At 39.0% G+C, this 27,916-nt stretch overlaps 1 protein-coding gene across 2 annotated transcripts in view; it reads left to right on the forward strand.

Moving 5' to 3' along the window:
• Positions 1-27,916, forward strand: part of PPME1 (protein phosphatase methylesterase 1) — an 89,611-nt gene extending 61,695 nt beyond the window's left edge. For both annotated transcript variants that reach the window (XM_086678289.1, XM_025928265.2), the window contains 8 exons: positions 840-930; positions 5,990-6,055; positions 9,233-9,356; positions 19,703-19,832; positions 20,715-20,759; positions 24,621-24,685; positions 25,313-25,380; positions 26,691-27,916. In XM_086678289.1, the coding sequence (XP_086534415.1) occupies positions 840-930; positions 5,990-6,055; positions 9,233-9,356; positions 19,703-19,832; positions 20,715-20,759; positions 24,621-24,685; positions 25,313-25,380; positions 26,691-26,709 (608 nt within the window). In that variant the 3' untranslated portion in view covers positions 26,710-27,916. The remainder of the gene's footprint in view (positions 1-839; positions 931-5,989; positions 6,056-9,232; positions 9,357-19,702; positions 19,833-20,714; positions 20,760-24,620; positions 24,686-25,312; positions 25,381-26,690) is intronic.

The following is a 27,916-nucleotide window of genomic DNA, read 5'->3' on the forward strand; positions in this document are numbered from 1 at the left end:
TTTGATTTATAAGAGATCCATGGTAGATTATTATTACCTTATTTTAATTTATTGATCTCTACTCATCTTGAACTATGTCCCTCTGTCTTTATATCATTTTTTCTGTTACTTTGTGGCAAAGGCATTCTGAGTATTTTTTAATTGACATACAAATTTTATTAGTTTCAGTTGTATGACATAATGATTCAATATGTGTATATATTATGAAATGATCACCACAGTATGTGTAGTTAACATCCATCACCACACATAATAAATTATTTTTCTTGTGATGAGCACTTTTAAGATCTACTGTCTTAGCAACTTTCAAATACACAATATATATTATTAACTGTAGTCACTATACTGTACATTATATCCTGAAGACTTTTTTATTTTATAACTGGAAGTTTGTACCTTTTGACACCTTCACCCATTGCACCCGTACCCTATATTATATGGTCATTTCCCACGTCATTGAAAACTCTTTGTAAATATCTTTTAGGGCTACATAATGTTTCAATTGTATGTATGTCCCATAATTATATTTAATGTTAAAAAGAAGCTGCCATGTCTTTTATGACCCAGCCTCAGAAGTCATACGATTGCTTATACAAGTCAGCCCCTATTCAGTATAAGACTACACAAGGGAGTGAATATCAAGAGGCAAAAATCACTGGAGGCCATCTTCGAAACTTGCTATCACATCAATCTCTGAATTTTTTTAAGCTGCATCTTTTTTCCCCAAAACATCACTGAATTCTACCATCATTGAGGGCAGATATATACAGTTGGCCCAGTAAATGTAAATGCTTAAAATATGTTAAGTGCTGTGGTTAAAGTATTTGTTTAACATCTAGGTACAGCCATGGATGCACTTAATAGCATGCAGAATTTCTTACGTGGTCGTCCTAAAACCTTCAAGTCTCTAGAGAATGCCATTGAATGGAGGTAACCCACAAATCTATATTGTCTATATTTTGAATGTTAGATTCTAACTGTCCTTTTTCATCAGCTCAGGCACCAAGTTCAAAAGAATAGTTCAGTTTCCAAGCCTTATCTTTATTATAATATCACGTGTGGAAACATTTATGTAAAGTGCAGAATTATTTTTAATATTTTAAATGTTTCACACTTGGCCCAGTTGTCTAAAATCCATCCTTTTTCTAATACACTATAGTACCTCCTACAATTTTAATAATTATGGATTATCTCCTGTCTAGCTATCTCCATTTCTGAGGTAGGAGTTTGGACTAAATGAGACTCTAAGGCCTTTTCTACTTCTGATGCTTCATGTTCTGGATTCACTTTCTGTGTTCCAGAGAAAATGGTGGAGAAACAGAGGATGGGCATAGGTTCCTTTCTCAGTTTTTATTTGGGTTTGGGTAAATAAAAACCCTTTGGGTAAATAGTTTTCATAAAAATCACTGAATTGGCTATGACTTCCACTAAAGTAAAGGCTGTTTTGTCATTAATTTATTCATTAATTCAGTTATTTGATTAAATACTTATTAAACACTTTGTGCTAAAGGGTGAAATTTCAGAAATGAGTAAAACACTGCCCCTCCCCCAAGGAAATCAATCTTAGGATAAAAAACTTTAGTATCCTCTCTTCCTACCTCTTCTTCAAAATCCATCTCTAGTTCCTTTCCCAGAACCCTTCTCTAACTCCTCCAAACCACTCAGATTACTCCCTCAGTTAAATTGCTAAAGACCTCTGTCTATATTGTACTGTTTACCTCTTAAGTCTCCCCGAAAGGATATGCTTATATTGTTAATTTTCATTCCTGTCTTAAGATTCTTCCTACATCATAAGGGCAGAAGTTATCCTCTATTTCTTTTATAGCATATATAGCATACAGCATACTGCTGGCTGCCTTGGCAGGCAGAACATATCTGTTCATTGAATCAAAGAGATCAGCTGGAAATTAAGGACCTGGTAAATGTATCTGAGGTAGTTTTTCTAAGACAGAAGGTCTCATGCCAAATATGGCTTGCCAAAATGATGTTTGTGTTTGGTGAGGTTGCTTCTATCTCTCCTTGCTCACACTACTGAGGTGCAGGATTCCTGTTCCCTCATCAACACCAAAGATCTCTCCATCTTTGGCAGCCACAGCATTTCAGAATGAAATTGCTGCCAGTTCAGCATGTATCTGAGGCACCCTGCCTTCTTCCCCAGGAGCAAACAGTGAGAAAATTATTCCAAATAACTTTTTTTTTAATTTTTTAAAAAAATGTTTATTTATTTTGAGAGAGGGAGAATGAGCCAGCATGGGGAGGGGCAGAGAGAGAGGGAGAGAATTCCAAGCAGGCTGCACACTATCAGCACAAAGACTGATGTGGGGCTTGGTCTCACAGACCATGAGATTGAACCATGAGATCAAGAGTCAGACACTTAACTGCCTGAGCCCTCCAGGGACCACCCACCAAATAACTTTTTAAATTTATTCAGTAAACTTTGGTTTTTTAGTCCCTAAGATGTGTTACTTACTACCTGATTAAGAACTTAGGACTTAGTTCCTATCATCCAAAAACTGGGAATACAAACAAGTAAATATTTAAACACAGTACAGTGAAGGAAGCACAAAGTTATAGAAGATAGGTACTTAATCCAGCATGAGGGTATTGGTGGATCTTTTCTTAAAAGAGAAAAGGTGGCTCAGTTGGTTAAGCCTCCGATTTTTTATTTCAACTTAGATCATGATCTCACAGTTTGTGAGTTCAAGCCCCATGTCAGGTTCTGTGCTGACAGCTTGGAGCCTGCTTGGGATTCTCTCTGTTCCTCTCCCTCTGCCCCTTCCTCGCTCGTGCACTCTCTTTCTCTCAAGATAAATAAACTTTAAAAAGAGATAGAGTCTTGATTCTAGTGGCAGATTTGGGATAGGATGAGGGTTCTGTTTGTTGTATGTTAAAATGTTCTGCGTTGTATAGAGCCACTGATTTTTAGATCCCACTTCTTGAACCTGAGAATCAGAAAGAATACTATGAAGTATTTCATAATTTTGTACTCGGCTGGATATCTGAATCAAGTTTATGACTCATAGTTATTGTGGATATTCCAGGTTTTAAAAAAGAAGTTGAAATACAAAGCCAACCTGTTTAATTCAGTAAAGATTTAAATCAAAGTGAATTCCCACTTCTGCTTTCTTGGTCATCCTAATGAGAGACAGTAGGTCATAGTCATTAGAAGCCTAGGCTTTAAAAGTTGGACAGATAAGGATTTACACTTTGGTTTCATCACTCTGGCTGCTCTGAGGAAAACACTAGGGGAAGGGACAGGGATGGGTGTGATAATGGAAGTGGGAAATTGATTAGTAGTATAGGAGAGTAATGATGGTAAGCATAGACTAGGATGACAACAGAGGAAGTAATGTCATATTTGGAATGTATTTTGAAGATACAACTGACAGGAATGCCTTACAGATCGGATGTCAGGAGAGAAATGAGGGGTGGGGGTAGGAGGAGGCACAGCATTCAAGGATAACTTTTAGATTTTTAGTCCAAGCAATCAGGTGAATGGTGGAGACAAAGAGAAGTAGATTTGGGAGCAGGTAAAGGGTCAGGGAATCAGGATTTTTGTTTGGATAAACTGAAATGGTTATTATACCTCTAAGCAGAAATGTCAAGTAGTTACTGGTCTATACTAGTTAGAAGAGGCTGAGTTAGAGATAAATTGGAGAATCATTATTACATAGATAATATTGGAAGCCAAAAGATTGAATGCAGTCATCTAGGGATTTGATATTGATAGAAAAATTCCAAGAACTGAGCCTTGGGAAACTCCACAATATTTAGAGCTTGGGAAGAAGAGAAAGATCCAACAAAGGAAACTGAAAAGTCACAGTTGGTGAGATAGAAGGAAAACTTAAAGGAGTATAGCAAGTGTTTATAGAAGGAGGGAGAGAGCATCTGTGTCACATGCTGAGAGATCAGTTAAGATGAGGACTAAAAAATGATCATTAAAATTGACCTGAGAGGCGCCTGGGTGGCTCAGTCGGTTGAGCGTCCGACTTCAACTCAGGTCATGATCTCGCAGTTTGTTAGTTCGAGCCCCACGTCGGGCTCTGTACTGACAGCTCAGAGCCTGGAGCCTGTTTCAGATTCTGTGTCTCCCTCTCTCTCTGCCCCTGCCCAGCTCATGCTCTGTCTCTCTCTCTCTGTCAAAAATAAACATTAAAAAAAAAAATTTTTTTTTAATTGGCATGAGTAAAGGTGACCTTGACAAAGACAATCACAGAAAATAAGTAGGCAATAACCCCCCCTCCAAATATATGTTTGAGGATATTAGTTGGGGAAAGGATAGGAGATGACAAAATGGAGAAAGCAAGTAAGATAACTTATTTTTTAGGATAACTTTTGGGAAGTTTTGTTGTCTAGAAGAGCAGAAAAATGGGATGGTATCTAGTAGTGAATGTGGGGTTGAGAATGTTTTTAAAAGATGTTTTATAATATCCGCTAGAGAAAAAAAAATGATGACACATAGGATAATAATTTATAGCAAGAAGAGATGCAAACCAGTTCCTAAGGTTGGCCTTGAGTAGGGACAGAGGTGTTTCATATATTAAACAGTCATCAAGGGAGAGTATGTGATTTATAAATACTGGTAGATTTGTAGATTCTGTAGGTTGAGTTGGTGGATGGAAAATTCAGTTGGTGGATCTGTTGGTGGATAGAAAAATGAATAGTTCTGATCACATCTATCATTAAAATAGGAAGCAAGGTCTTTATCTAAAGGGGTTGCCCTTTAAAATTTTACATGATTTTTTAAGCTAAAAAATTAGATTTAAAAAAATGCATTCCAGGGGCGCCTGGGTGGCGCAGTCGGTTAAGCGTCCGACTTCAGCCAGGTCACGATCTCGTGGTCCGTGAGTTCGAGCCCCGCATCAGGCTCTGGGCTGATGGCTCGGGGCCTGGAGCCTGTTTCGGATTCTGTGTCTCCCTCTCTCTCTGCCCCTCCCCCGTTCATGCTCTGTCTCTCTCTGTCCCAAAAATAAATAAAAAACGTTGAAAAAAAAATTTTTTTTAAAAAATGCATTCTGATTGCTTGCTTCAGGTAGTGTTTCCAGTTCCCCCTGGGACATGAAGCTGCTTTGCTTGGCCCTTAGTCATATGTAGGTAGATAACTGAGAGGCCTAATCTATTAAAATAGTATCTAAGCTTGTGAATTCTATATCATAGCATGCAAGGCCCTCTAAGAACTCATCTCTGCCCACCTATCCCTTTCTCCTATTCACACTCCTCCTTTGCTTTCCCGTGCTTCTCCTTGCACTCTGTCCTCATCCTACTGACTTTTCCACATCACAGTCCCTTTGTTCACAATGTGCCCTCTGTCTGTAATGCTCTGCCCATCCCCCCCCCCTTTTTTTAGAGAGAGAGAGAGAGCGCGCAAGCTTGAGCTGGGGAAAGGGGGAGAAGGAGAAAGAGAATCTTAAGCAGGCTCCATGCTCAGCGCAGAGCCTAACACAGGGCTCTATCCTATGACCCTGAGATCACGACCTGAGCCAAAACCAAGAGCCGGACACTGAACCAACGGAGCCACCCAGGCTCCTGTTTTTAAATTTTGAGAGAGAGAGAGCGTGAGACCATCCTCTTTTATCTTCCACCGAACTTCTTTTCTCCTCAGTTTAGGCAGGACATTTTGGGGAGCTTTCTTTAATGTCTTCATTCAGAATCAAGTGATTCCTTTGAACCTTGCCTTTGTTATACTGAAACTATCTGTGTTTCTTTTCCCCCCTGAATTAGGTGCTTCTTGAACATAGGCCTGGCACATAGTATCCTCCTGGTAAATATTTGCAGAACTGAAATGACTTGAATGTCTTTAACCTAATTTTTACTACTTGGCTTATAGCCATAATAACCAGGTAGGAAGTAGTGGTTATCTCCATAGTAAGCTATATTGGCAAACACAACTTTGTAGTAGGTTCCACAGAATCTGCAGAATTATTCGTTTGACCCTAGTGACGTGATAAAATGGTTGCTGAATAACCTCTTTCCCTTCTCACTTTTCTAGTGTGAAGAGTGGTCAGATTCGAAATTTGGAGTCGGCCCGTGTCTCCATGGTTGGCCAAGTCAAACAGTAGGTCTTATTTTTTCCCTATTGGGCTCTTTAGAGACTAAAACATGGTGAGAGAATTACAGATTGCTTTTTGTTATACACCTGTCCTACCATCCTGAATGCCTTTATTATTTTAGATAGTTTTGACAAATGAGCTCAGCTGGGCTAGCGGCATAGCTTTTCTTTCTTTACTTTTTTTTTTTTTTTTTTTTTTTGAAGAAATCCCAAAGCCTATATGATACAGGACTGCCATATTAATGTAACTCTGGGTGTTAAAAGGTGAAAAATCCCAGAGAATGGATATTAAAAATTAAGTGTCCATTCTAGTGCTAGAAGTGATCATTTTATTCTGGTAATAATCTCCTTCTTAGCCAAACCTGATTGTGAAGAAATTACAGTATAAAAGCTTTAGCATAACCTGAGTGAAAGCCAGATTCTAAGGCTAAGCTAAGAATATTTAGCCCAGTTGATCTTCTTGGATAGGGTTACATGAGTCCTGGGTATTGCTATGTAGTCAGAAAATGAACTTTAGATGAATTGAGAAAATGTTGCCCAAGGGAACAACAGGGAGCACAGGAGTTGATGAAAATGATAGTGGTATTTTTGAATGCCTGCTATTTGCGGGGTACAAGGTATTTTATATACACCTTCTCATTTTTAAGACCTTACCTTATGCAAATTTTCAAATATATAAAAGTAGAATAATACAGTGAACCCCAATGTACACAACGCCTATTTCAACAGTTACTCATGGCCAGTCTTTTTTCATCTGTGCCCCTATTTATTTACCCTAAGCACAACATTTTTTGAAATATATTCCAGCGGTAAGGACACTTTAAACACAATCACAGTACCATTATCACACCTAAAAAAATAAATAGTTCCTTAATATCATCAAATGTCTATTCAGTATTCATGTTTCTGATTGTCTCACAAATAATTTTCTTATAGTTCAAGTCAGAATTACAATAAAGTGATATATATCAATTGACTATATCTCTTAAGTATCTTTTAATTTAGTTTCCACTTTTGTCTCATTTTTTTTCCTTGCGATTTATTTGTTGAAGAAACCTGGTTGTTTGCCCTGTAGAATTTTCCACAATCTGGATTTGCTGATTGATTCCTGAAGGTGTAATTTAATATGTTCTCTCTTCCCTGTATTATTATTTTTTTAATTTTTATTTTTTTTTTTATTTCAAGAGAGATAGCAAGTGGGGGAAGGACAGAGAGAGAGAGAGAGACAGAATCCCAAGCAGTCCCGCACTGTCAGCACAGAGCCCTATGAGGGTCTCAAAAACCATGAGATCATGTTCTGAGCCGAAATCAAATTAAGAGTCAGACCCCAGAGTCAGATGTTTAACCACTTGAGCCACCCAGGCACCCCAAGTTTTTGGTTTTTGGGTTTGTTGTTTGTTTGTGGTTTTTGTTTTTTTTTTTTGTGCCCTGTACTGTTTGTAAATTGTTAGTTAGATCCAGAGATTTGGTCAGGTTCAGCTTTATTTATTGTTATTTTGGCTTTTTGTTTGTGAGAATATATACTGCCAATAGGAAGCATGTAATGTCTGGTTATCTCCTTTTTTTGAGTGTTGGTAACCATTGATGACCATTATGTGGATTCAGTAACTCATTTGCACTACCTCATTTAGTCTTTACAGTACCTCTTTAAGATAAGTATTGTTTTATAGATGAGAAAATAGAAGTTCAGAAAGGTAAAGTAGTTTTCCCCGGATCACACAGCTAGTGAATAACAGCTCAAATTCAGTCTCCTGTGTATTTGACTTCAAGCCCTATATTATGGATTTTATGCCTAAAAATGCAATTTGAGTAGTAATATCTGACAGACACATGCAGTATTCAAATAAGCTGTGAGACTGCCCACTTTTTAATGCCTAAATATTTTAAGATCTGACTTGTTTAAGTAGTGATGAAGCATTTCATGAGGAAGTTATATGGCTTGTGTTCAGGTAGTTCAGTGATTGTAAAATTTTACTTAATATGTAAATTTAAGTGTTTTCTCTTAATATGTAAACTTGTGTATATAGTGTATGTTTTAATTGTCACATAGATATCAGATGGAACCTTCCTGCCCTTCTTGATCTATGTGAAATTCCCTTGAACCTCCTAATCCATAGCTGTGGAAATGTAAAGTACATATTGTTTCTTTGTTATACTACTTTGACCCTAGACGTGAAATTTGACACCTCAAGTCCCATAGAAAACCCCCCCACTTGACAAAATATTTTATGAACATACACTTTACTGAGATTGGTAGAGGAGACAGGGAAGGACAAGTGATAACTGTTAAGAATCCACCACTGAAGTTTCAGTGGCCCTTCAGTTTATCCACCTCTTTTTATCTCATTGTCTCTTCTCTTCTCCCTTCACTCTCCCTATCAAGTACAAAATAACAGATTCTTCTTTATCATGCAGAACAGACCTTAGCACTAGCTGCTACCTAGGCTCTTAGGATTTTTACCTTTAATATTGTCAGTGTACTTTTTCCAACAAGTTCTTTCTAAAAGGAATTATGGTACCAGCTGGTCATATAATAATAATTTTTCTACCTAATTATATAACAGACATTGTTTTTTAGAGGAAAAACAACAGTAATTGGTTGGATCATATGTTCTAATCTCCAAGGTTCAGCTGCCCATGGTTATTGTAATTGCCAGTTTCTATTAGCCAATTAAAAGTGGGGGCCTTTTACCATTCTGTTTGAGACTTGTTCTATTGTAAACAGGGTACAATAGAAAAGTACCATGCTGTCATGTTAATTGGGTCTGGATTTGCCTCCCAGCCTCATGTACTAATGAGCCAGGTGATCTTGGACAATTTTTTTTTTTTTTAACTTTTCAGGGCTACCTCATAGGATTGTTATGAGAATTATATAAGATAATACCAGTAAAACTGTTGCCGCCATGACTCAAGGAATGGTTACTCCCTTCTGTGGGTCAGTATTGGTGCAAGAACTGGAAACCAGCCCTCAGAGTATAGTCCTACATTGGCCATGACCTTCCATAGCCCTGGCCTACTTCTATACATTTTAAAATGCACATGTTTCACATCCTCCTTCTCCCAGAAGCATGGTCAATTTTAACTGACATTTGATTGTAAAAGACCATAAGTATCAGTATCTCTGAGATAATTTGTATATAATAGAGAGATATATGATAACACTTTCTAAAAAAAAAAACCTAGGTGTGAAGGAATTACAAGTCCAGAAGGCTCAAAATCTATAGTGGAAGGAATCATAGAGGAAGAAGAAGAAGACGAAGAAGGAAGTGAGTCAGTAAACAAGAGGAAAAAGGAGGATGACATGGAGGTGAGTGAAAGCCGGCATTCTTGGAAGGATGGAATATGGAATGGTTCAGAGTGTGTGGGGGTAGGGAAGGGGAGGTGACGTGTCCTTTTTTGCCATTGGATATTTTAGGGGGCGAAGATGTTATAGATATTTAGGTTAACTATAGGATATAAGGCACCGTTGATAGCTCTGACAAATTGGAACATAAAACTTCACAGTATATACCCTCCCCTCAAACAGCTTGCTTTCTCATCAGGGTCTTTCTCACCTCATTGCTTCTGTTCCTGAGGTTTATCTCATGAGACAATCTCATTTCCTACTAGTCTATGCTAAGCCCATTAGATCTTACTTATCTTTCAAGGTATATCTCTTAAGGGATGTTTTCTGACCTCATTTTATATCAGTCCCTCTCCAGTATAGCACTGAGAGTCTGTATGACATAACTTAGCACTCTTTTTTGAAGTCATGGCTGAGTTATAGAATTGTTTTTCATAAACCACATTCAGAGATACTATGGTCTCTTGTAGTCATCTCTAGAATGCATAATCAATGTCCTCTAATTTCACGAGAATTTGTCTCCCAACAAAAATAACCTGTGTATTTTAAGCACAGGATCTGATGTTCTATACGAATTTCCTTATTATTTAGCTTGGAGTTGTGTGCATAGCAAATGTCCTGTCAGTACTTGTTGAGCACTTGATTTGAGGATAATAGTGGGAAAGAGTACTTTTTTTCTTGGAAATGGTTGGTGAGCATGAGCAGCAGACTTTCTGGGATGGATTATAAACATTTTACTAATGGCAAATAATGGAATTGGTATACACCACATATTCCTTTACATTTGGAGATCCTACTGTTAGCAAGGAGGAGAGTACATTGACCCTTGAACAACATGGGAGTTAGGGACACTGACCCCCACACTGTCAAATCCAAGTATAACTACTAACTACCCAAAAACTTAATTACCAATAACCTACTATTAACCAGAAGCCTTACCAATAATATAAACAGTTAATTAGTACATAATTTGTATATTTATATGTATCAAATACTGTATTCTTACAATAAAGTAAGCTAGACAAAAGAAAATGTTATTAAGAAAATCATGAAGAAGAAAAAATACATTTACAGTACTGTACTGTTTTCAGTGAAAAAAATCTGCGTATAAGTGGACCTGCGCAGTCCAAACCTATATTGTTGAAGCATCAACTGTATGTTCATCAAACAGTATTTTAATTTAATGAGGTTCTTTCTGTCATCCTTAAGATCAATAAATAATTTGTTGTACCTCTTTGGAGTTTACAAAAACATAAATAATGCATGACTAATTTGCCTTCCCTACACTGTGTGAGGTGAGGGGAGATCTTTTCTCTCATGTTAACAGTTAGAAACTGAGACTCAGAGGGGCGCCTGTGTGGCTCAGTCGGTTAAGCGGCCGACTTCAGCTCAGGTCATGATCTCGCGGTCCGTGAGTTCGAGCCCCGGGTCGGGCTCTGTGCTGACAGCTCAGAGCCTGGAGCCTGTTTCAGATTCTGTGTTTCCCTCTCTCTGACCCTCCCCCGTTCATGCTCTGTCTCTCTCTGTCTCAAAAATAAATAAACGTTAAAAAAAAAATTAAAAAAAAAAAAAAAAAAAAGGAAACTGAGACTCAGAGATGAAGAGACTTGCCCAAGGTAATCGAGTAATATTTAGTAGATTTGAGACTCTGATACAAACTGCCAATTACTTTTTGTCTTTTATGTGCTGCAAGCTATACTAAGTGCATCACATTTATCGTCCCGAGTTCTCGTTTTAGCTCTGCATTATAGATATTATCACTGTTTTTTATAAGTCAGGTACAGATACTTGCCTACAGTCACATATAAATGTTAGCACTAAAACACATCCAGATCCTCTGATTTTTAACTCTAGCTCATTTTTTCTTTGCAGTTTTTTATAAGCCCAGTTATATGCAGTTTAATAAACTCCAGCAGTTTTATTAGGAGGGCAGACTGAGACACATGAGGCAATAAGAAGTATAGCTAAAACAATCTACACTTGAGGAAGGACACAAACCCCAAACAACAGAAACTGCTTATTGCAACTAGTAGATCTATAGATCCTGGAGATCTAATGCACAGCATAATAATTATAGGCAACAATACTATTATAAGTTGCTGAGACTAGGTCTTAATTGTTCCCAGCACAAAAAAGAAATGATAATGTGACATGATAGAGCTGTTAGCTGTCACTGTGGTGTTACAGTATAGCAATATATAAATGTATCAGATCAACACATTGTACACCTTAAACCTACAAAATGTTATATGTCAATTATATCTCAATAAAGAAAAATAAATAAAATGATGGAGAAAATGTTAATAATGCAAATTAAACTTAATGACTACAACAGAAACCGTCACTTTTTTTTTAATATGAAATTTATTGTCAAATTGGTTTCCATACAACATCCAGTGCTCATCCCAACAGGTGCCCTCCTCAGTGCTCATCACCCACCCTCCCCTCCCTCCCACACCCCATCGATCCTCAGTTTGTTCTCAGTTTTTAAGAGTCTCTTATGGTTTGCCTTCCACCCTCTCTAACCTTTTTTTTTTTTCCTTCCCCTCCCCCATGGTCTTCTGTTAAGTTTCTCAGGATCCACATAGGAGTGAAAACATATGGTGTCTGTCTTTCTCTGTATGACTTATTTCACTTAGCATAACACTCTTCAGTTCCATCCACGTTGCTACAAAAGGCCATATTTCATTCTTTATCATTACGTAGTATTCCATTGTGTATATAAACCACAATTTCTTTATCCATTCATCAGTTGATGGACATTTAGGCTCTTTCCATAATTTGGCTATTGTTGAAAGTGCTGCTATAAACATTGGGGTACATGTGCCCCTATGCGTCAGCACTCTTGTATCCCTTGGGTAAATTCCTAGCAGTGCTATTGCTGGGTCGTAGGGTAGATCTATTTTTAATTTTTTGAGAAACCTCCACACTGTTTTCCAGAGTGGCTACACCAGTTTGCATTCCCACCAACAGTGCAAGAGGGTTTCTGTTTCTCCACATCCTCACCAGCGTCTATAGTCTCCTGATTTATTCATTGTAGCCACTCTGACTGGCATGAGGTGGTATGTGAGTGTGGTTTTGATTTGTCTTTCCCTGATGAGGAGTGACGTTGAGCATCTTTTCATGTGCCTGTTGGCCATCTGGATGTCTTCTTTAGAGAAGTGTCTATTCATGTTTTCTGCCCATTTCTTCACTGGGTTATTTGTTTTTCGGGTGTGGAGTTTGGTGAGTTCTTTATAGGTTTTGGATACTAGCCTTTTATCAGATATGTCATTTGCAAATAACTTTTCCCATTCTGTTGGTTGCCTTTTAGTTTTGTTGATTGTTTCCTTTGCAGTGCAGAAGAAGCTTTTTATCTTCATGAGGTCCCAATAGTTCATTTTTGCTTTTAATTCCCTTGCCTTTGGGGATGTGTCGAGTAAGAAATTGCTGTGGCTGAGGTCAGAGAGGTTTTTTCCTGCTTTCTCCTCTACAGTTTTGATGGTTTCCTGTCTCACATTCAGGTCCTTTATCCATTTTGAGTTTATTTTTGTGAATGGTGTAAGAAAGTGGTCTAGTTTCATTCTTCTGCATGTTGCTGTCCAGCTCTCCCAACACCATTTGTTTTTTTTTTTTTCAACGTTTATTTATTTTTGGGACAGAGAGAGACAGAGCATGAATGGGGGAGGGGCAGAGAGAGAGGGAGACACAGAATCGGAAACAGGCTCCAGGCTCCGAGCCATCAGCCCAGAGCCCGATGCGGGGCTCGAACTCACGGACCGCGAACTCACGGACCGCGAGATTGTGACCTGGCTGAAGTCGGACGCTTAACCGACTGCGCCACCCAGGCGCCCGCCAACACCATTTGTTAAAGAGACTGTCTTTCTTCCATTGGATATTCTTTCCTGCTTTGTCAGAGATTAGTTGGCAACAGTCACAACTTCTAAAGTATGATAGCCAGCCATTTAGAGCCCCTCTTAGGGGCATCTCTGTTACAACATAATATAAAAAGTGGTGTTTGAAATGATCCTGAGACATACATAAGAGTTCTATTGCATCCATTTTGGTGTGTGAAAGAATACAAGGTATACATTGGTGGTGGGGGGTGATGTCTAATACAAAATGATTAAAATACGGAAAAGAAAAGGGAAACTTTTTAATTTTTGGTCCTTAAAGCAATAAACTTCAGTTGTTCAGGAGGTATTCCTTTACGTGTAAATCTCTCTTTTTTTAAATTGTTTTATTGAGAGGTAACTTACCCAAAGTATACAATTCAGTGGTTTTTAGTAGAGTCTCAGAATTGTGCAACCATCCCAATCTAATTTTAGAACATTTTTCATCACTTGTAAAAGAAATGTCATACCTGTTTGCAGTTGCTTCCCATTTCTCCTCAACCTTCCCAGCCCTAGGCATCCACTAATCTACTTTTTGTCTCTTTAGGTTTGCCTAATCTGGACATTTAATATAAATGGAATCATTAATATATAGTCTTTTGTGACTGGCTTATTTTACCTTAGCATAATGTTTTCAAGGTTTATCCATGTTGTAGCATATATTAGAACTTCATTCCTGTTTATAGCTGAATAATATCCCTTTGTATGGATAGACCACAGTTTTTATCCATTCATCAGTTGATAGACATTTGGATCGTTTTCACTTTTTTGTCTGTTATGAATAATGCTGGTATGAACAATGGTGTACAAGTTTTGGTGTGGACATAGGTTTTTATTTTTCTCGGGTATGCACCTACAAGTGAAATTGCTGGATGCTAACTTTGTGTTTAATCATTTGAGGAGTAGCCAGACTATCTTCCAAAATGCCTGCAGCACTTTATATTGCCACCACTAGTGTATGAGTTTTCTACATCCTTGTCAGCACTTGTAATATTGTCTCTCTTTTTGATTATAGCCATCCTAATGGGTATGAAGTGGTATCTTCTTGTGGTTTTGATTTACATTTTCCTGATGACTATTGATGTTGAGCATCTTTTCATGGGCTTACTATCCATTTTCTCTCTGGAGAAATGTATAATCAGATCCTTTGCCCATTTTTTCAGTAGGGTATTTTATCTTTTTATTATTGAATAGTAGGAGTTCTTTATTATATTCTAGATACAAGTCCCTGATTTGCAGGTATTTTCTCCTGTTACACAGATTGTCTTTTCATGTTCTTGATGATGTTCTTGGAAGTGCATAAGTTTGATTTTGAAGAAATTTATTTTATCTAGTTACTATTTTGTTGCACCATATCTAAGAAGGTTTTGCCTAGCCCAGGGTCACAAAGGTTTATGTGTATGTTTTCTTCTAAGAGTTTTCTAGTTTTAGCACTTATATTTAGGTCTATGATCCATTTTGAGTTAATTTTTGTGTATAGTATGATGTTGGGGGTGTAACTTCATTCTTTTGCATGTGGATGTCCAGCTGTCTCAGGATCGTTTGTTGGTAAGACTTCTCTTTCCCATTTACTTGTCTTGCATCCCTTGTTGGAAATCAAATGACCATAAATGCCAGGCTTTGTCTCTGGACTCTCAGTTCTGTTCCATTATATATATATATATATATATATATATATATATATATATATATATATATATATATATATATGTCTATCTTTATAAGCAAGTGCACAGTCTTCATTATTGTAGCTTCATAGTAAGTTTTGAAATCGGGAAGTGTAAGTCTTCCAACTTTGTTCTTCTTTTTCAAGATTATTGAAATCCCATATTCTTAAGATTTTGGTGTTTTAATTACTTGTTGTATGCCGGACCATGTTCCTCTTGTTTTACATACATGAGTATTTTTAGTTCATCTTTACAACAATCCTTTGAGATTTTGTGTTGCCCACTTAATAACTAAGAAAACAGGCTTGGAGAAGTTAGGTAACTTTCCCAAGGGACCCATCATGAATTAGTTGATGGTGGAGCTGGGATTTGCATTAAATCAGGCCTGACTGACCCAAAGCCTATCTTCCTAAGTTCTTTTCAAGTGAGGTGTTGAAAAATAATGCAAAGCCTGTGGTTGATGCCCTGTGTGGAGAATCGCATCCTGCCCAGGTGAACATACCAGGAAAATTGGTAGCCAGCTTTCTGCTTCTCCTAGCCAACAATTAGATCTCATTACATCGATTTGTTTTTTTTTTCTTTTTTTTTCTTTTTTCAAGTTTTTATTTAAATTCCAGTAGTTAACATACAGTGTAATATTAGTTTCAGGTGTAGAATTTAGTGATTCATCACTTACATATAATATAACATCCCATGCTCATCCCAAGTGCCTTCCTTCATATCTATCATGCATTTAACCCATCCCTCCAGCAACCCTCAGTTTGTTCTTGGTAGTTAAGAGTCTGTTTTCTGGTTTGCCTCTCTTTTTGCCCCCCTGTGTTCATCTGTTTTGTTTCTTACATCAATCTGTTTTATTACCATTTGTCAGAGGAAGGCATCCAAACTAAACTAACTTTATGATCCACCTCTCCAGAGAAAAGATTTATTATCATAAGCCTAAATACAGGAGCAACTCTTAATTCTATCCAGATTTTTTATTTTTACATTTTTAGGACTTGAGATGAACTCCTTTTTTAAAATTTCTTTTTATAGTATTATTATCCTTGGAAGTTCCCTTACCTTAAATTTGTCATTTGCATATGAAGTACCTTGTGCATTTAAGAGGGTCTTGCTGTCTCTGACTGTGGAAATCTATTAGAAATGGCTCATAAATTAGAAATGGGAAGTGTTGCCCATGCAGCACTTTAGTGAGAACCGGAAGACCCAAGTTTCCTGACTACCCACCCCATGTTCTTTTTCTTTCCTTTTTTATATTTTGGTTTAAAAAATACATAACATAAAATTTACCACTTTAATCTTTTTTTTTTTTTTTTAAGTGCACAAGAGGGGAGAAGGGCAGGAGAGACACAGACAGACAGACAGAGAGTATGAATCCTAAGCAGGCTCCATGCTTAGCACAGAGCCTAATGCAGGGCTCGAGCCCACTACTCTGGGATCATGACCTGAGCCAAAATCAAGAGTTGGATGCTCAACTGACTGAGCCACCCAGGCGCCCCACCACCTCAATCATTTTTAAGTGTATAATCCGGTAGTGTTCACACTGTTGTGAAACAGATCTCCAGAACTTTTTCATCTTGCATATCTGAAACTCTATACTCATTAAACAATTTCCCTTTTCCCCCATACCTACCATTTTACTTTCTGTTTGTATGAATTCCACTACTTTAGATACCTCATAGAAGTAGAATCAGTATTTGTCTTTTTGTAACTGGCTTGTTTTAGTTAACAAAACATCCTCACGTTTCCTCTGTGTTGTAGCATGTGACAAAATCTCCTTCTTTAAGCTAAGTAATATGTATATAGTACATTTTGTTTATCCATTCATCCATCAATAAACATTTGGAGTGTTTACACCTCTTGACTGTTGTGAGTAATGTTGCTATGAACATGGGTCTGCAAATATTTCTTCAAGACCCTGCTTTCACTTCTTCTGGATATATACCCAGAAGTGAGATTGCTGGATAATATGGTAGTTTTATTTTTAATTTTTGAGTAACTTCCATGCTGTCTTCATAGTGGTTGTACCATTGTGTAATCCCACCAACCGTGCCCCAGGTGTTCCAGTTTCTCCACATCCTTGCCAACACTGGTTATTTGGTCTTTTTTGATAATAGCCATCCTAATAGGTGCAAAGTGATATGTCATTGTGGCTTTGATTTGCATTCCCCTGATGATTAGTGATGTTAAGTATCTTTTTGTGTACTTATTAGCCATTTGTATATCTTCTTTGGAGAAATGTCTGTTCATGTCCTTGGCTCATTTTTTTATTCAGGTTGTTTGATTTTTTTTTTTTTTTTTTTTTTTTTTGCTATTGAGTTGTAGGAGTTCCTTATATATTCTGAATATTAACCCCTTATCAGATATATGATTTGTAAATATTTTCTCCCATTCTGTACCTTTTCACTCTGTTGATTGTGTTCTTTGATGTGCCAAAGTTTTTTAAGTTTAATGTAGTCCATTTATCTAATTTTGCTTTTGTTGCCTCTGATTTTTGTGTTATAACCAAGAAATCATTGTCAAATTCAATGTCATGAAAAACTACATGAAGCTTTCCTCTATGTTTTCTTCTAGAAGTTTTATGGTTTGAGGTCTTACATTTAAGTCTTTATCCATTTGAGTTAAATTTGTGTATTGTCCAACTTCATTATTTTTGCATGTGGATATTCAGTTTTCCCAACACCACTTGAAAAAACTATCCTTTCTCCATTGAATCATCTTGGACCCTTGTTAAAGACCATTTAGCCATATATGTGAGAGTTTATTTCTGGGCTGTCTAGTGTATTCCATTGGTCTCTTTGTCTTTAGACCAATACCATGCGATTTGGATTACTGTAGCTTTGCAATATGTTTTGAAATTAGAGAGCATGAGTCTTCCAATTTTGTTCTTTTTCAAAATTGTTTTGGCTATTTGGGGTCCCTTGAGATTCCATATGAATTTTTGATGAATTTTTCTATTTTTGTAAAAATGTCATTGGGATTTTGATAGGGATTGTTTTGAACCTGCAGATCGTTTTGGGTGGTATGGACATCTTAATCATCTAATGATCTCTAACACAGTATGTTGCTGTCTCATGTTCACTTCTAGGTTTTCATATTGTGGTTGCTGTGGTATCCCAATTGTTTATTTCAATTATAATATGTCAAATTTTCAGTGATCCAGAAAAGTATAGAGAATCATTTATTTGTTCAGCTTGTATTTGATGAGTGCATACTTTGTGCCTGTCTACTATATATCAGGATTTCACATATAGATATAGATATATAGATATAGATATAGATATTTTTTTAATTCTGGTTAACATACAGTGTAGTCTTGGCTTTAGGAGTAGAACCCAGTGATTCATCTCTTAACCTATGACACCCAGTGCTCATCTTGAAAAGCTCCCTCCTTAATGCGCATCACCCATTTAACCCATCTCCCCACCCACCTCCTTTCCAGCAACCCTCAGTTTGTTCTCTGTATTTAAGAGTCTCCCTCTCTGTATTTATCTTATTTTTCCTTCCCTTCCCCTATATTAAGATATATTTTGTAATATTTGAGTCAGGTTTCCTTTTTCAGATGACTATAGCGGGGACATTATATCATTATTATTAATCAAAATATAAGAAAAAATGTTCTAACAAATCAACGTATTTTCCCTTTTTCCTTCCAGTTCCTTCTATGTACCACATTTTTCCAGTAGTAATGCTCACTTAGATGACATGTTATACTCTGCTTCTTTCTCTTAATAGTATATCATCAGCATTTTTTTCATACTGCACTGTGCTTTTTGTAATTATTCTTTTTTAAATTTTTTTTAATTTTATTTTTTATTTTTTAAAATTTACATCCAAATTAGCATATAGTGAAACAATGATTTCAGGAGTAGATTCTTTAATGCCCCTTACCCATTTAGCCCATCCCCCCTCCCACAACCCCTCCAGCAACCCTCAGTTTGTTCTCCATATTTAGGAGTCTCTTCTGTTTTGTCCCCCTCCCTGTTTTTATATTATTTTTGTTTCCCTTCCCTTATGTTCATCTCTTTTGTCTCTTAACGCCTTCATATGAGTGAAGTCATATGATTTGTGTCTTTCTCTGACTAATATCACTTAGCATAATACCCTCCAGTTCCATCCACGTAGTTGCAAGTGGCAGGATTTCATTCTTTTTGATTGCCGAGTGATACTCCATTGTATATATATACCACATCTTCTTTATCCATTCATCCATCGATGGACATTTGGGCTCTTTCCATACTTTGTCTATTGTTGATAGTGCTGCTATAAACATGGAGATGCATGTGTCCCTTTGAAACAGCACACCTGTATCCCACGGATAAATGCCTAGTAGTGCCATTGCTGGGTCGTAGGGTAGTTCTATTATTAGTTTTTTGAGGAACCTCCATACTGTTTTTCAGAGTGTCTGACCAGCTTGCATTCCCATGTAATTATTCTTTTGATGGATATGTTCTTTTCGCCAAATGGATATAAGAGAAGCTCAGTCTTGGCTCTACCATTTACTAGCTTTGTGACTTTAAGAAAGTTTCCTAAGTCCACTGAAATTAATAGAAGTAAAAAGTAAACTTCTAGTTATTTAAACATGGGAATTACAACAATAACCTATATCATAAGACTCTTATAATTGATTAAGTGTATGTGAAAATGTCTGGGACATAGTAGGCCCTTAATAAGTGCTAGTTTCCTTCCCTTTCCTTTTCCCAGGGACCTAGTTATTATCCTGTTCCTCCAGGGGTTGCCCTCAGAGACTCAGAACTTGCTCTTATTCCTCCAGACCAAGAAAGACCATCCGTACACTTGGAGAATTGAACTGGCGAAAACAGAAAAATACTGGGATGGCTGGTTCCGAGGCTTATCCAATCTCTTTCTTAGTTGTCCTATTCCTAAATTGCTGCTCTTGGCTGGTAAGTGTGTATGTGTATGTATTAGCTGAGGCTGCCATAACAAAATATTATAGATTGGGTGCTTAAACAGTGAATTTATTTTCTCACAGTTCTGGAAGAAGTCTGAGATCAGGGTACCAGCACAGTCAAGTTCTGGTGGGAGCTTTCTTACTGGCTTGCAGACAACTATGCTTTCTCACTATGTCCTTATATGGCAGAAGAGAGTAAGCTCCCTGGTGTTTATTCTTAAAAGGATATTAATCCTGTCATATGAAGGCCCTACCCAAATGACCCCATTTAACCTTAATTACTTCTTCATTTTGACCCTAATTATTTCCATATCTCCAAATGCGGTCACATTGTGGATTAGGGCTTCAACGTACAAATTGGGGGGAGGACACAGTTCAGTCCATAGCAGCGTAGGTATATCATCAGCTGAATATGTCCTTGTTAAAACTACTCATCAAATGGGTAGTGACTTCCAAAGTGAAGTCCCATCCTCACTCATTTGTGCTTTTCTCCTCTCCATACCAAATCCCTAAACCTAACTAAGCATAAGCATTCATCTGGGATAGCTTAATTCTGGCTTGCCTTCAGTCCCTGGTTAAGCCCAAGGCCTTCTAGAGTGGTATAAAGATATTCTGAGTATAATGAAAATTTTTACAGTAAAACCCTGTTTTCAGAAACCAGTTTAAATGAGCAAAAAGATTGCAAGGGAACCTCATTCTGGAAAGCTTCATGTGGTGAGCATATACCCTCAAGGAGTTGGGATTGGCATTAACACGAGTTGATAATGTCATCATATTTACAACTTTGTAGCAGTTTTTCCTACTTGAATAGCAAAACCTGTTTCGCACAGCCTTTTCTAGTAAGCTACTTCCGGATTCTCCTATTTTGTTCTAGGTGTTGATAGATTGGATAAGGATCTGACTATTGGCCAAATGCAAGGTAAGTCATCAAGAAATTTTGTCTCCAGGTCTTTCTCTGAGGGCAGAGAAAGGGACATAGTCATGTGGAAATTAATGAGCTTTGAGTTACCTGAAACTTGACATCAACATCCATTCCTGACCCACTATTTGATTATAGGCAAATATTTCCCTTTTCTGAGCTTCATTTTTTTTTTTTTTTTTGCCATCTAAAAATGGGACTTAATTACCATTTACATCTCAGAGTTGTAAGGATTAAAATGAGAATGTGTCTTTGCAGAGAGCAATATAAACCATAAAGTACCCTATAAATATATAATATTGTGAAAGGAGATATTCTGAATACTTATCAGTATTTTTTTTAATTTTTAAAAATTTTTTTTAAATTTAAAATTTTTTTAAAAATTTAAAAAAATTTTTTTAATGTTTTAATTTATTTTTGATAGAAACAGAGCGTGAGCAGGAAGGGGCAGAGAGAGAGGGAGACAAGGAATCTGAAGGCTCCAGGTTCTGAACTGTCAGCACAGAGCCCGACTCAGGGCTCAAACTTGTGAACCACAAGATCGTGACCTGAGCCAAAGTCAGAGGCTTAACTGACTGAGCCACCCAGGCTCCCCTACTGATCAGTATTTTTATCACTGTTGGAATTCATAGGAAAGGAAAAGATGCAGGATAATGGAATGCATAAAGATGTAAACTGTGTTTAGAAGATAGCCTGGTGAGGTGGTAAAAGCACAGACTCTGAGGTTGGGAGACCTGACTTTGAGTACTGCTTCTTTCCTACTCATTTTACCACCCTATAAAATGAGTGTAAAATTTCTCAGTCTGTAAAATGAGAAAGTTGATGGCAGCTTCACAGGGATCATGAGGTATAATGAGTAGAAAAGCGACATATTGTGTTCAGGTCCAGGTGTGTTGGCCAGATGGAAGTGGAGGCTGTGGGACCAGTTTTGTGGAGGCTCTTGCTTTAGTATAGATGAAAAGTTTGGTAAAGGTGAAGTCAATAGGCATTGACATCTTTTCAGGTATGGGAAGAAGAGGTGCTAACTCTAAGGCCAGATTTTCAGTCTTAACCAGATTCTGTTCTTGACCTTCTTTTTTTTCTGGTTACTCTCTCTGGGCAATCTCATGGCTTCTGTTTATACCCTGATAACACCCAAAGCTAAACGTCCAACTCATACCTCTCTCCTGAGCTGTAGACCTGGCCCATATATCAAACCTGTTGGACATCTCTACTTGGATGTTCATGGGCTCAAATTGTTCTTTTAGCTGTCCTTAAGCTCTCCACAGTAAAAGGGACTATATTCCCTCACAATAGTTGTTCAAAGGCTCCTGAATGATTATTACATCCTGGACCCAGGCACTTCTCCCCTACCCTTCCTCTACCTTGAAGTAGCCTAAAGCTTGGAGCAAGACCATGGACTGGGACTGTGTGAGTTTTATGGCACTGATGTTGGTAATTTTGAGCTTAGACATCTTTCCTTAAATTCAATTCAAGCAAATCTTTCCTAAGCAGTGTTTCTATCTAAGACCTATGCGTAATGCTGGACAGACAGAAGAATCAGATATGGCCCCTGAGACTATCTGAAAGCAGTTGATCTGGACTGAATAGCATTTGAAAGAAACCATTATTGATCACCAGCCTTGAAATCAGACAGTCCTGGGTGGTGAGTCACTGTTACTAGTGTTGTGGTTGAATGAATTGCTAACTTCTTTAATCCCAAGTTTCTTCATCTGTAAAATGGAAATAATGCTATATCTTAATACATTTGTTTGGTATTTAACTGAGAAAATGTGTGTGAAGTAAGTCTGACAAATGATGGCTTCATTATATTCAGGAAGTACTCATGATTTCCTGCTATTTCCCCAGTAAGTAAGGATTATGCCAAGACTACTTTCTCTTTCAAAGCATCCCATGAGTATAGAAAGTAAATGGCTGAAGTGAGGGACATCCCATAAAACAAAGGGAAATGGCCAAGTTGGCATAGATCCAAACCACAGCCTTCCCAGCATTGTGTTTAAACCTGCTAAGTTAGTTATAGATTCCTAGAAACCTAGCATTCATTCATGATACTACTTGGGTAAATACTTTATGCTGTCTAAACATAAGGTTCTTTATCTGTAAAATTGGAGGGAAGCGTTTGGAAATATGCCCACTTCATAGAATAATTGTGAGGATTACCCATGATTGTTATTTTATTTACCAGGTACAATGTTGTTAGTATGTAGGAACAAAAAAATGCATCCTAGACATCAAGTCCAGGGTGATTGGAGTTGTGTTATCAGGTCATTCGCTCAGTTACTCGTTAAGACTTACTAAACACTTACTCAATGTCTTGCCCTGTGTTGGGCTCTATTAGGAATATAGAGCAAGTAATGATATTAGGCTCTGTTTTACAGAAATGGAATACTCTTGGGAAGGCAAGCCACCAGTGGCATATAAAATATAAGCTTACAAAACAAGAGGGGCACAAGCTGCTCTGTTTGGATCCATACGTGTTAGTAGTAGTACCTTAGGGGATACAAGAGGGAGGAGATTAGGCTGGACTAAGCTGGAGCACCCAGGGGCAGACTACAGCAAGAGGATGGGCATAAGTTGGGCCTTACTGAATGGAATGGTCTTAGTTCCTCTATTGATTAAATAAGCAGACTTGGACAAATGACTAACCGTGGTATTAGTTTCATTATCTCAGAAAAGAATTTCAGTGTTTGTCCTGTTAAGTTTTATAGGGTAGATTGAGAATCAGCTTAAAAAATGGATAGAAGAGTATTTTGAAAAAATTTTAAAGCACTGTGTAATTGGAGTAAGAATCCTAGAATGTGATGACCAGAGGACTTCAGAGCATATTGCCTTACTTTGTAATAGAGCCACTTAGGCTCTGAGAGTCTGTTCTACTTAGGTCCCATATCCTTTGGTCTGCTTTGGGATCTTGCTTTATCAGTTATCTTGGTTCACTCTTAATAGCTATCACATTAATGGTGAGCTTACAATGTTCTACAAGTGTGAGAAAGTGGTTAGTATAGTCTGGCATATATTAAGCGCTCAAATGGAAACTTATTCTTGTTATAATAAATTTCAAAATCCTTAACATAGCTTACAAAACCTTTAATGGTATGATCCTTGCTCTCCTCTCCAGCCTCATTGTTAACTCTCATGAGCTCCATGTCAACCTTTTTATTTCCGGGAGCAAATGCCATTTCATCCTCCTTTCCTTTGTATAGGCTCCCCCCAACCCCCCCCCCCCCCCCCGCTGTGTGTGGGAAGCCTTCCTATATCCTTATTTGATTGTGAAGCCTCCTTTCCTATGTTTTTCCAGTTCCGTGTACTCTTTTATCATAGGAACCACATGCTACATTAAAATTTTGTTTTTTGTGTTCCCTTACAAGACTATAAATCCCCTGAAAACAGGAACTGTTTCTTCCTGTGTGTCTGGCCCAAAGTAAATGCGTGCCAAAGGAAAAAATGAAGGGAAAATCATTTGCCTAAGGTTACATTCTCCTCAAACCTTGGTGATTGGGTCCAGACTATTGGGGAGGGTAGTAGTTAGGGAGGTTCTGAACTCCTAGTGTAGCCTGTGAGACTGCAGAGCTGGTAAGGAAAGGGCCATTTTATTTATGTTTTTTTTGTTTTGTTTTGTTTTTTGTTTTTGTTTTTTTTTGAAAAACAAAGTGTGGGAGGGGATAGAGGAAGAGGGAAAGAAAGAATCCCAAGCAGGCTTCACACTGTCAGTGCAAAGCCTGATGTGGGCTCATACTCGCAAACTGTGAGATCATGACCTGAGCCAAAACCAAGAGTCAGATGCTTAACTGACTGAGCCACCCAGGCGCCCCAGGAAGGGATCATTTTAGTCCCTGAGATCACCTGGATTTGTTTCCTCTCCAGGAAAGTTCCAGATGCAGGTCCTACCCCAGTGTGGCCACGCAGTCCATGAGGATGCCCCCGACAAGGTGAGTCTGGTGCTCTGTGACTGTTGAAGGACAGCTGTGAGAGTAACTTTGGCTCTCACAGAAAATAGTACAAACCCTTGAGTTAGCCTGTGTTGCCCTCAGCAGCTTTTGTGGGGCCTATGCAGATACAACTTGCACCATCTCCCCAAACCTCTCCCTGGCAGCTGCTTATGGTCTTACTTAGCTTTCTGTGTATGTGCTGAGGAGCCACTGGCACCTTGCCGTTTCATCCCAGGTCACTCTGGTCAAGATCTTGAGCTCTGCTTCTCTCTTTTCCCCAAAAGCCAGGTTTAAAAAGGGAAAATTGGGGTAGAAACTGCCTCCTAAACTATAGGCATAGTTAGTAGTTAATATGTACTCCTCCTATGGGAATAAGATGCTTTGTGATTTTCAGGGATAAATAAGCCTTCACATCATTCCCCTTGACTTCTCTGGAGCTATCCCTGGCAAGGACGGTGGGGAAGAGTCTCCCTGGCCCTGCCAGGACTCAGATCCTTTAGATTTCAAATCCAGCAGGTCCCATGAGTCCACTATAGAGCCTAACCTTCCCAAAAAAGCATACAGGACCTCCAGAGGTGATCCCCACTGTTAATGTCACATAGCCTGGAATATCTCTCCCTTTTCCAGGTAGCTGAAGCTGTTGCCACTTTCCTGATCCGGCACAGGTTTGCAGAGCCCATCGGTGGATTCCAGTGGTAAGGAAGTAACACAGGTTTAAAGAGCCCAGCAGTGCTGGCCAACCACAGCAAAAAGATATTTGTAATGTTGTAAATATCTCTACCTTACCCCTGCCCAGTTTGGGTCACCATGCCTTTTTTCTTCCTCCTCAACATGGAACCAAGTATGTGTGTTTTTGTTAAGCGATGGTTGATTGTTTCTGTGTGCTTTGGTCCAGTGGGTTGTTGCAGAGATGAGATTAAATTATGCCTAGTCCCTACTCCAGCTGACTTCTTAAAGAAATCCCCCCACTTCTTGAGGTGCCCCTTGTCTGAGGAGGCTAGGGTGGGAATCCGTCTTTTTCCAAGCTCTTAGGTAAGTTCTGTATGCCATCTCCTGCCCTGCTGCTGAGGAAGGCTGGGCAGGCCATGGAAACTGTATAGAGATCCAGAGCTGGGTTTTCAACCTCAGTACTGTTGACATTTGGGGGCCTGTCTTGTGCATTATAGGATGTTTGACAGCATCCCTAGCCTCTAACACACTAGAAGCCAGTAGCACTCCAACATACACACTCAAAGTTATGGCAAGGAAAAACGTCTTTAGGTTTTACCAAATGTCTCAAGGAAGACAAAATCACTAACAGTTGAGAACCACTGGTTTAAAGGGAAAAGGGTGCCTCTCACCCTAGGAAGCTCTTCATCTGATTAAGGAGACATAGTTAGACTCTGTCAAGGAGGAGGAGGAAGAGAGGCATGATTACCCAAACCACACAGACTGGGCCCCCACCCTAGGGAACTCCTGATCTGTGCTACAGAATGTCCCTGATTCTCAGCCCACAAACCCAATGAGTCATACCTGCCAGTTGGAAAGTCCTAATTTTGGTGAGGGTCCAGGGGAACTGGTTCCCTACCTTTAGGAATTTGAAGAAGAAATGTTGAAGAAAAGAAATCGCTTCTGCATTAGAAAACTCTAAATGCCAGGGCCTGGGAAGTGAGGATCACAGGGCAGGGTCGGCATTGGAAATGATGACAGGAGCCTGGTACAAGTGACTCCTTTATGCAAAACCACCCCTCAAGCAACTAACTATTAATGGATCCCAGGAATCAAAAGTAAAGACTTAGTTTTTCTTGATAATAATAGTGTCTGGGGCCCCTGGACCATTTGGAGCTTTTGTCATATCACCCCTTCACAGACCCTGTGTCTAGACCTAGATGGGGCTGTGGGGAGGTCGGACAATCTACAGGGCCCTTGTGATCATGAAGGCCTGGGCTTTCTGGAGGAGACAGTGTGAGCAGGAGAAAACTAGTAATGGTCACATTTGTTTTCCTTCTCTTTCCATTCTTCACAGTGTGTTTCCTGGCTGTTAGTAACCTGCTATCCGTCCCTCCCCCAACACTGAGCTCTGTTGTAAATACATCGCACCAGAGGCCACTGTGATGCCGCTGTCTCCTCCTCACCATCCCGCCCGACCATGTGACACCGGCTCCCTATAGACGGGCATCCCCAGATGTACAAACCCTTTTGTGTATTCCTGCCAAAAGCATTGTTTTCCAGGGCCTTTGACCAACCTCGACCAACTTAGTCCAAGGCTCCCCAGCTCCCACCCCTTCCCTGTTCAGGGGTAGCCCCTGCCTGTTCTTCTTACCTTGCCTAGGGTGAAGCCTCCATCAGAACCGCCACCCTGGGCCCCTATTCCTGGTATTAGGCAATGCACCTGGGTCCAAATGTCTCCCCAGGCTCAGGGACCTCCATTCCTTAAGATTGTTCTTGGTATGGTCCTGCCCTACCTCATGGGATGGACCATGCACAGGGTGGTCCTTATATTTCCTTTCAAATAAAATACCAGTCAGGTACCTTTTTATCCCAGTCTTACTCTTCCAGGCTTGGAAGACCCAGAGAGGCCAGGATCCCATCCTTAGGAATGGGGAGGGGTGTTGGATAGCATCACAAGAAACCAGCCTGAAAATCAGGTCCAGCCAGTCCAAGCACATGGCCTCCCATCTGGGGAGAGCCCACTGTCCCTCTCCCACATGTCTGGGCACCTGCCCTGGGCTGAGGCCAGGCTGCTCCAGGGGCCTCTTGAGCCCTCACCTGCCACAGAACAACCCAGGTTAAATACAGCCCATGCACAAAGCCATAGGCCAAAGCCTGTGGAGTTGTTTTTAAGAATCAAATTTAACCATTTTCATAATTGGTCCCTGGAGGTGTGCAGAGTGCCCGCTTGCCTCTTCTAGACCCACAGCTTATCTTCACCATTTGTGGTTTCCATGTCACTCTTCATAGAAACAGTACAGCCCAGCATCCTCAATCTTTGCCCTCTTCCGGCTGCCTCATCACAGCACTGCGGCCTCCCCCTACTGCCCAGGCACGCCATTTCCAAGGGCAGGAAGGGGCAGTCTCCTGCAGCCCATCTTTTCTGTGACTGTCTTAGGTGATGCGTAATCCCCTCCACCTTTCCACCCAACAACTTCCTATCCCTGTCCTGCTGCACGGTCCAGAGTCTGGGACCTACTTTGTTTCTTTGTTATTTATGACCTTGTTTAAAGAAAATAAATATCTCCCAATGTTTATTGA

The sequence above is a fragment of the Puma concolor genome, chromosome D1 (assembly GCF_028749965.1).
Source record: "Puma concolor isolate L17-30 chromosome D1, mPumCon1.1.hap2, whole genome shotgun sequence".
Lineage (NCBI taxonomy): Eukaryota > Metazoa > Chordata > Mammalia > Carnivora > Felidae > Puma > Puma concolor.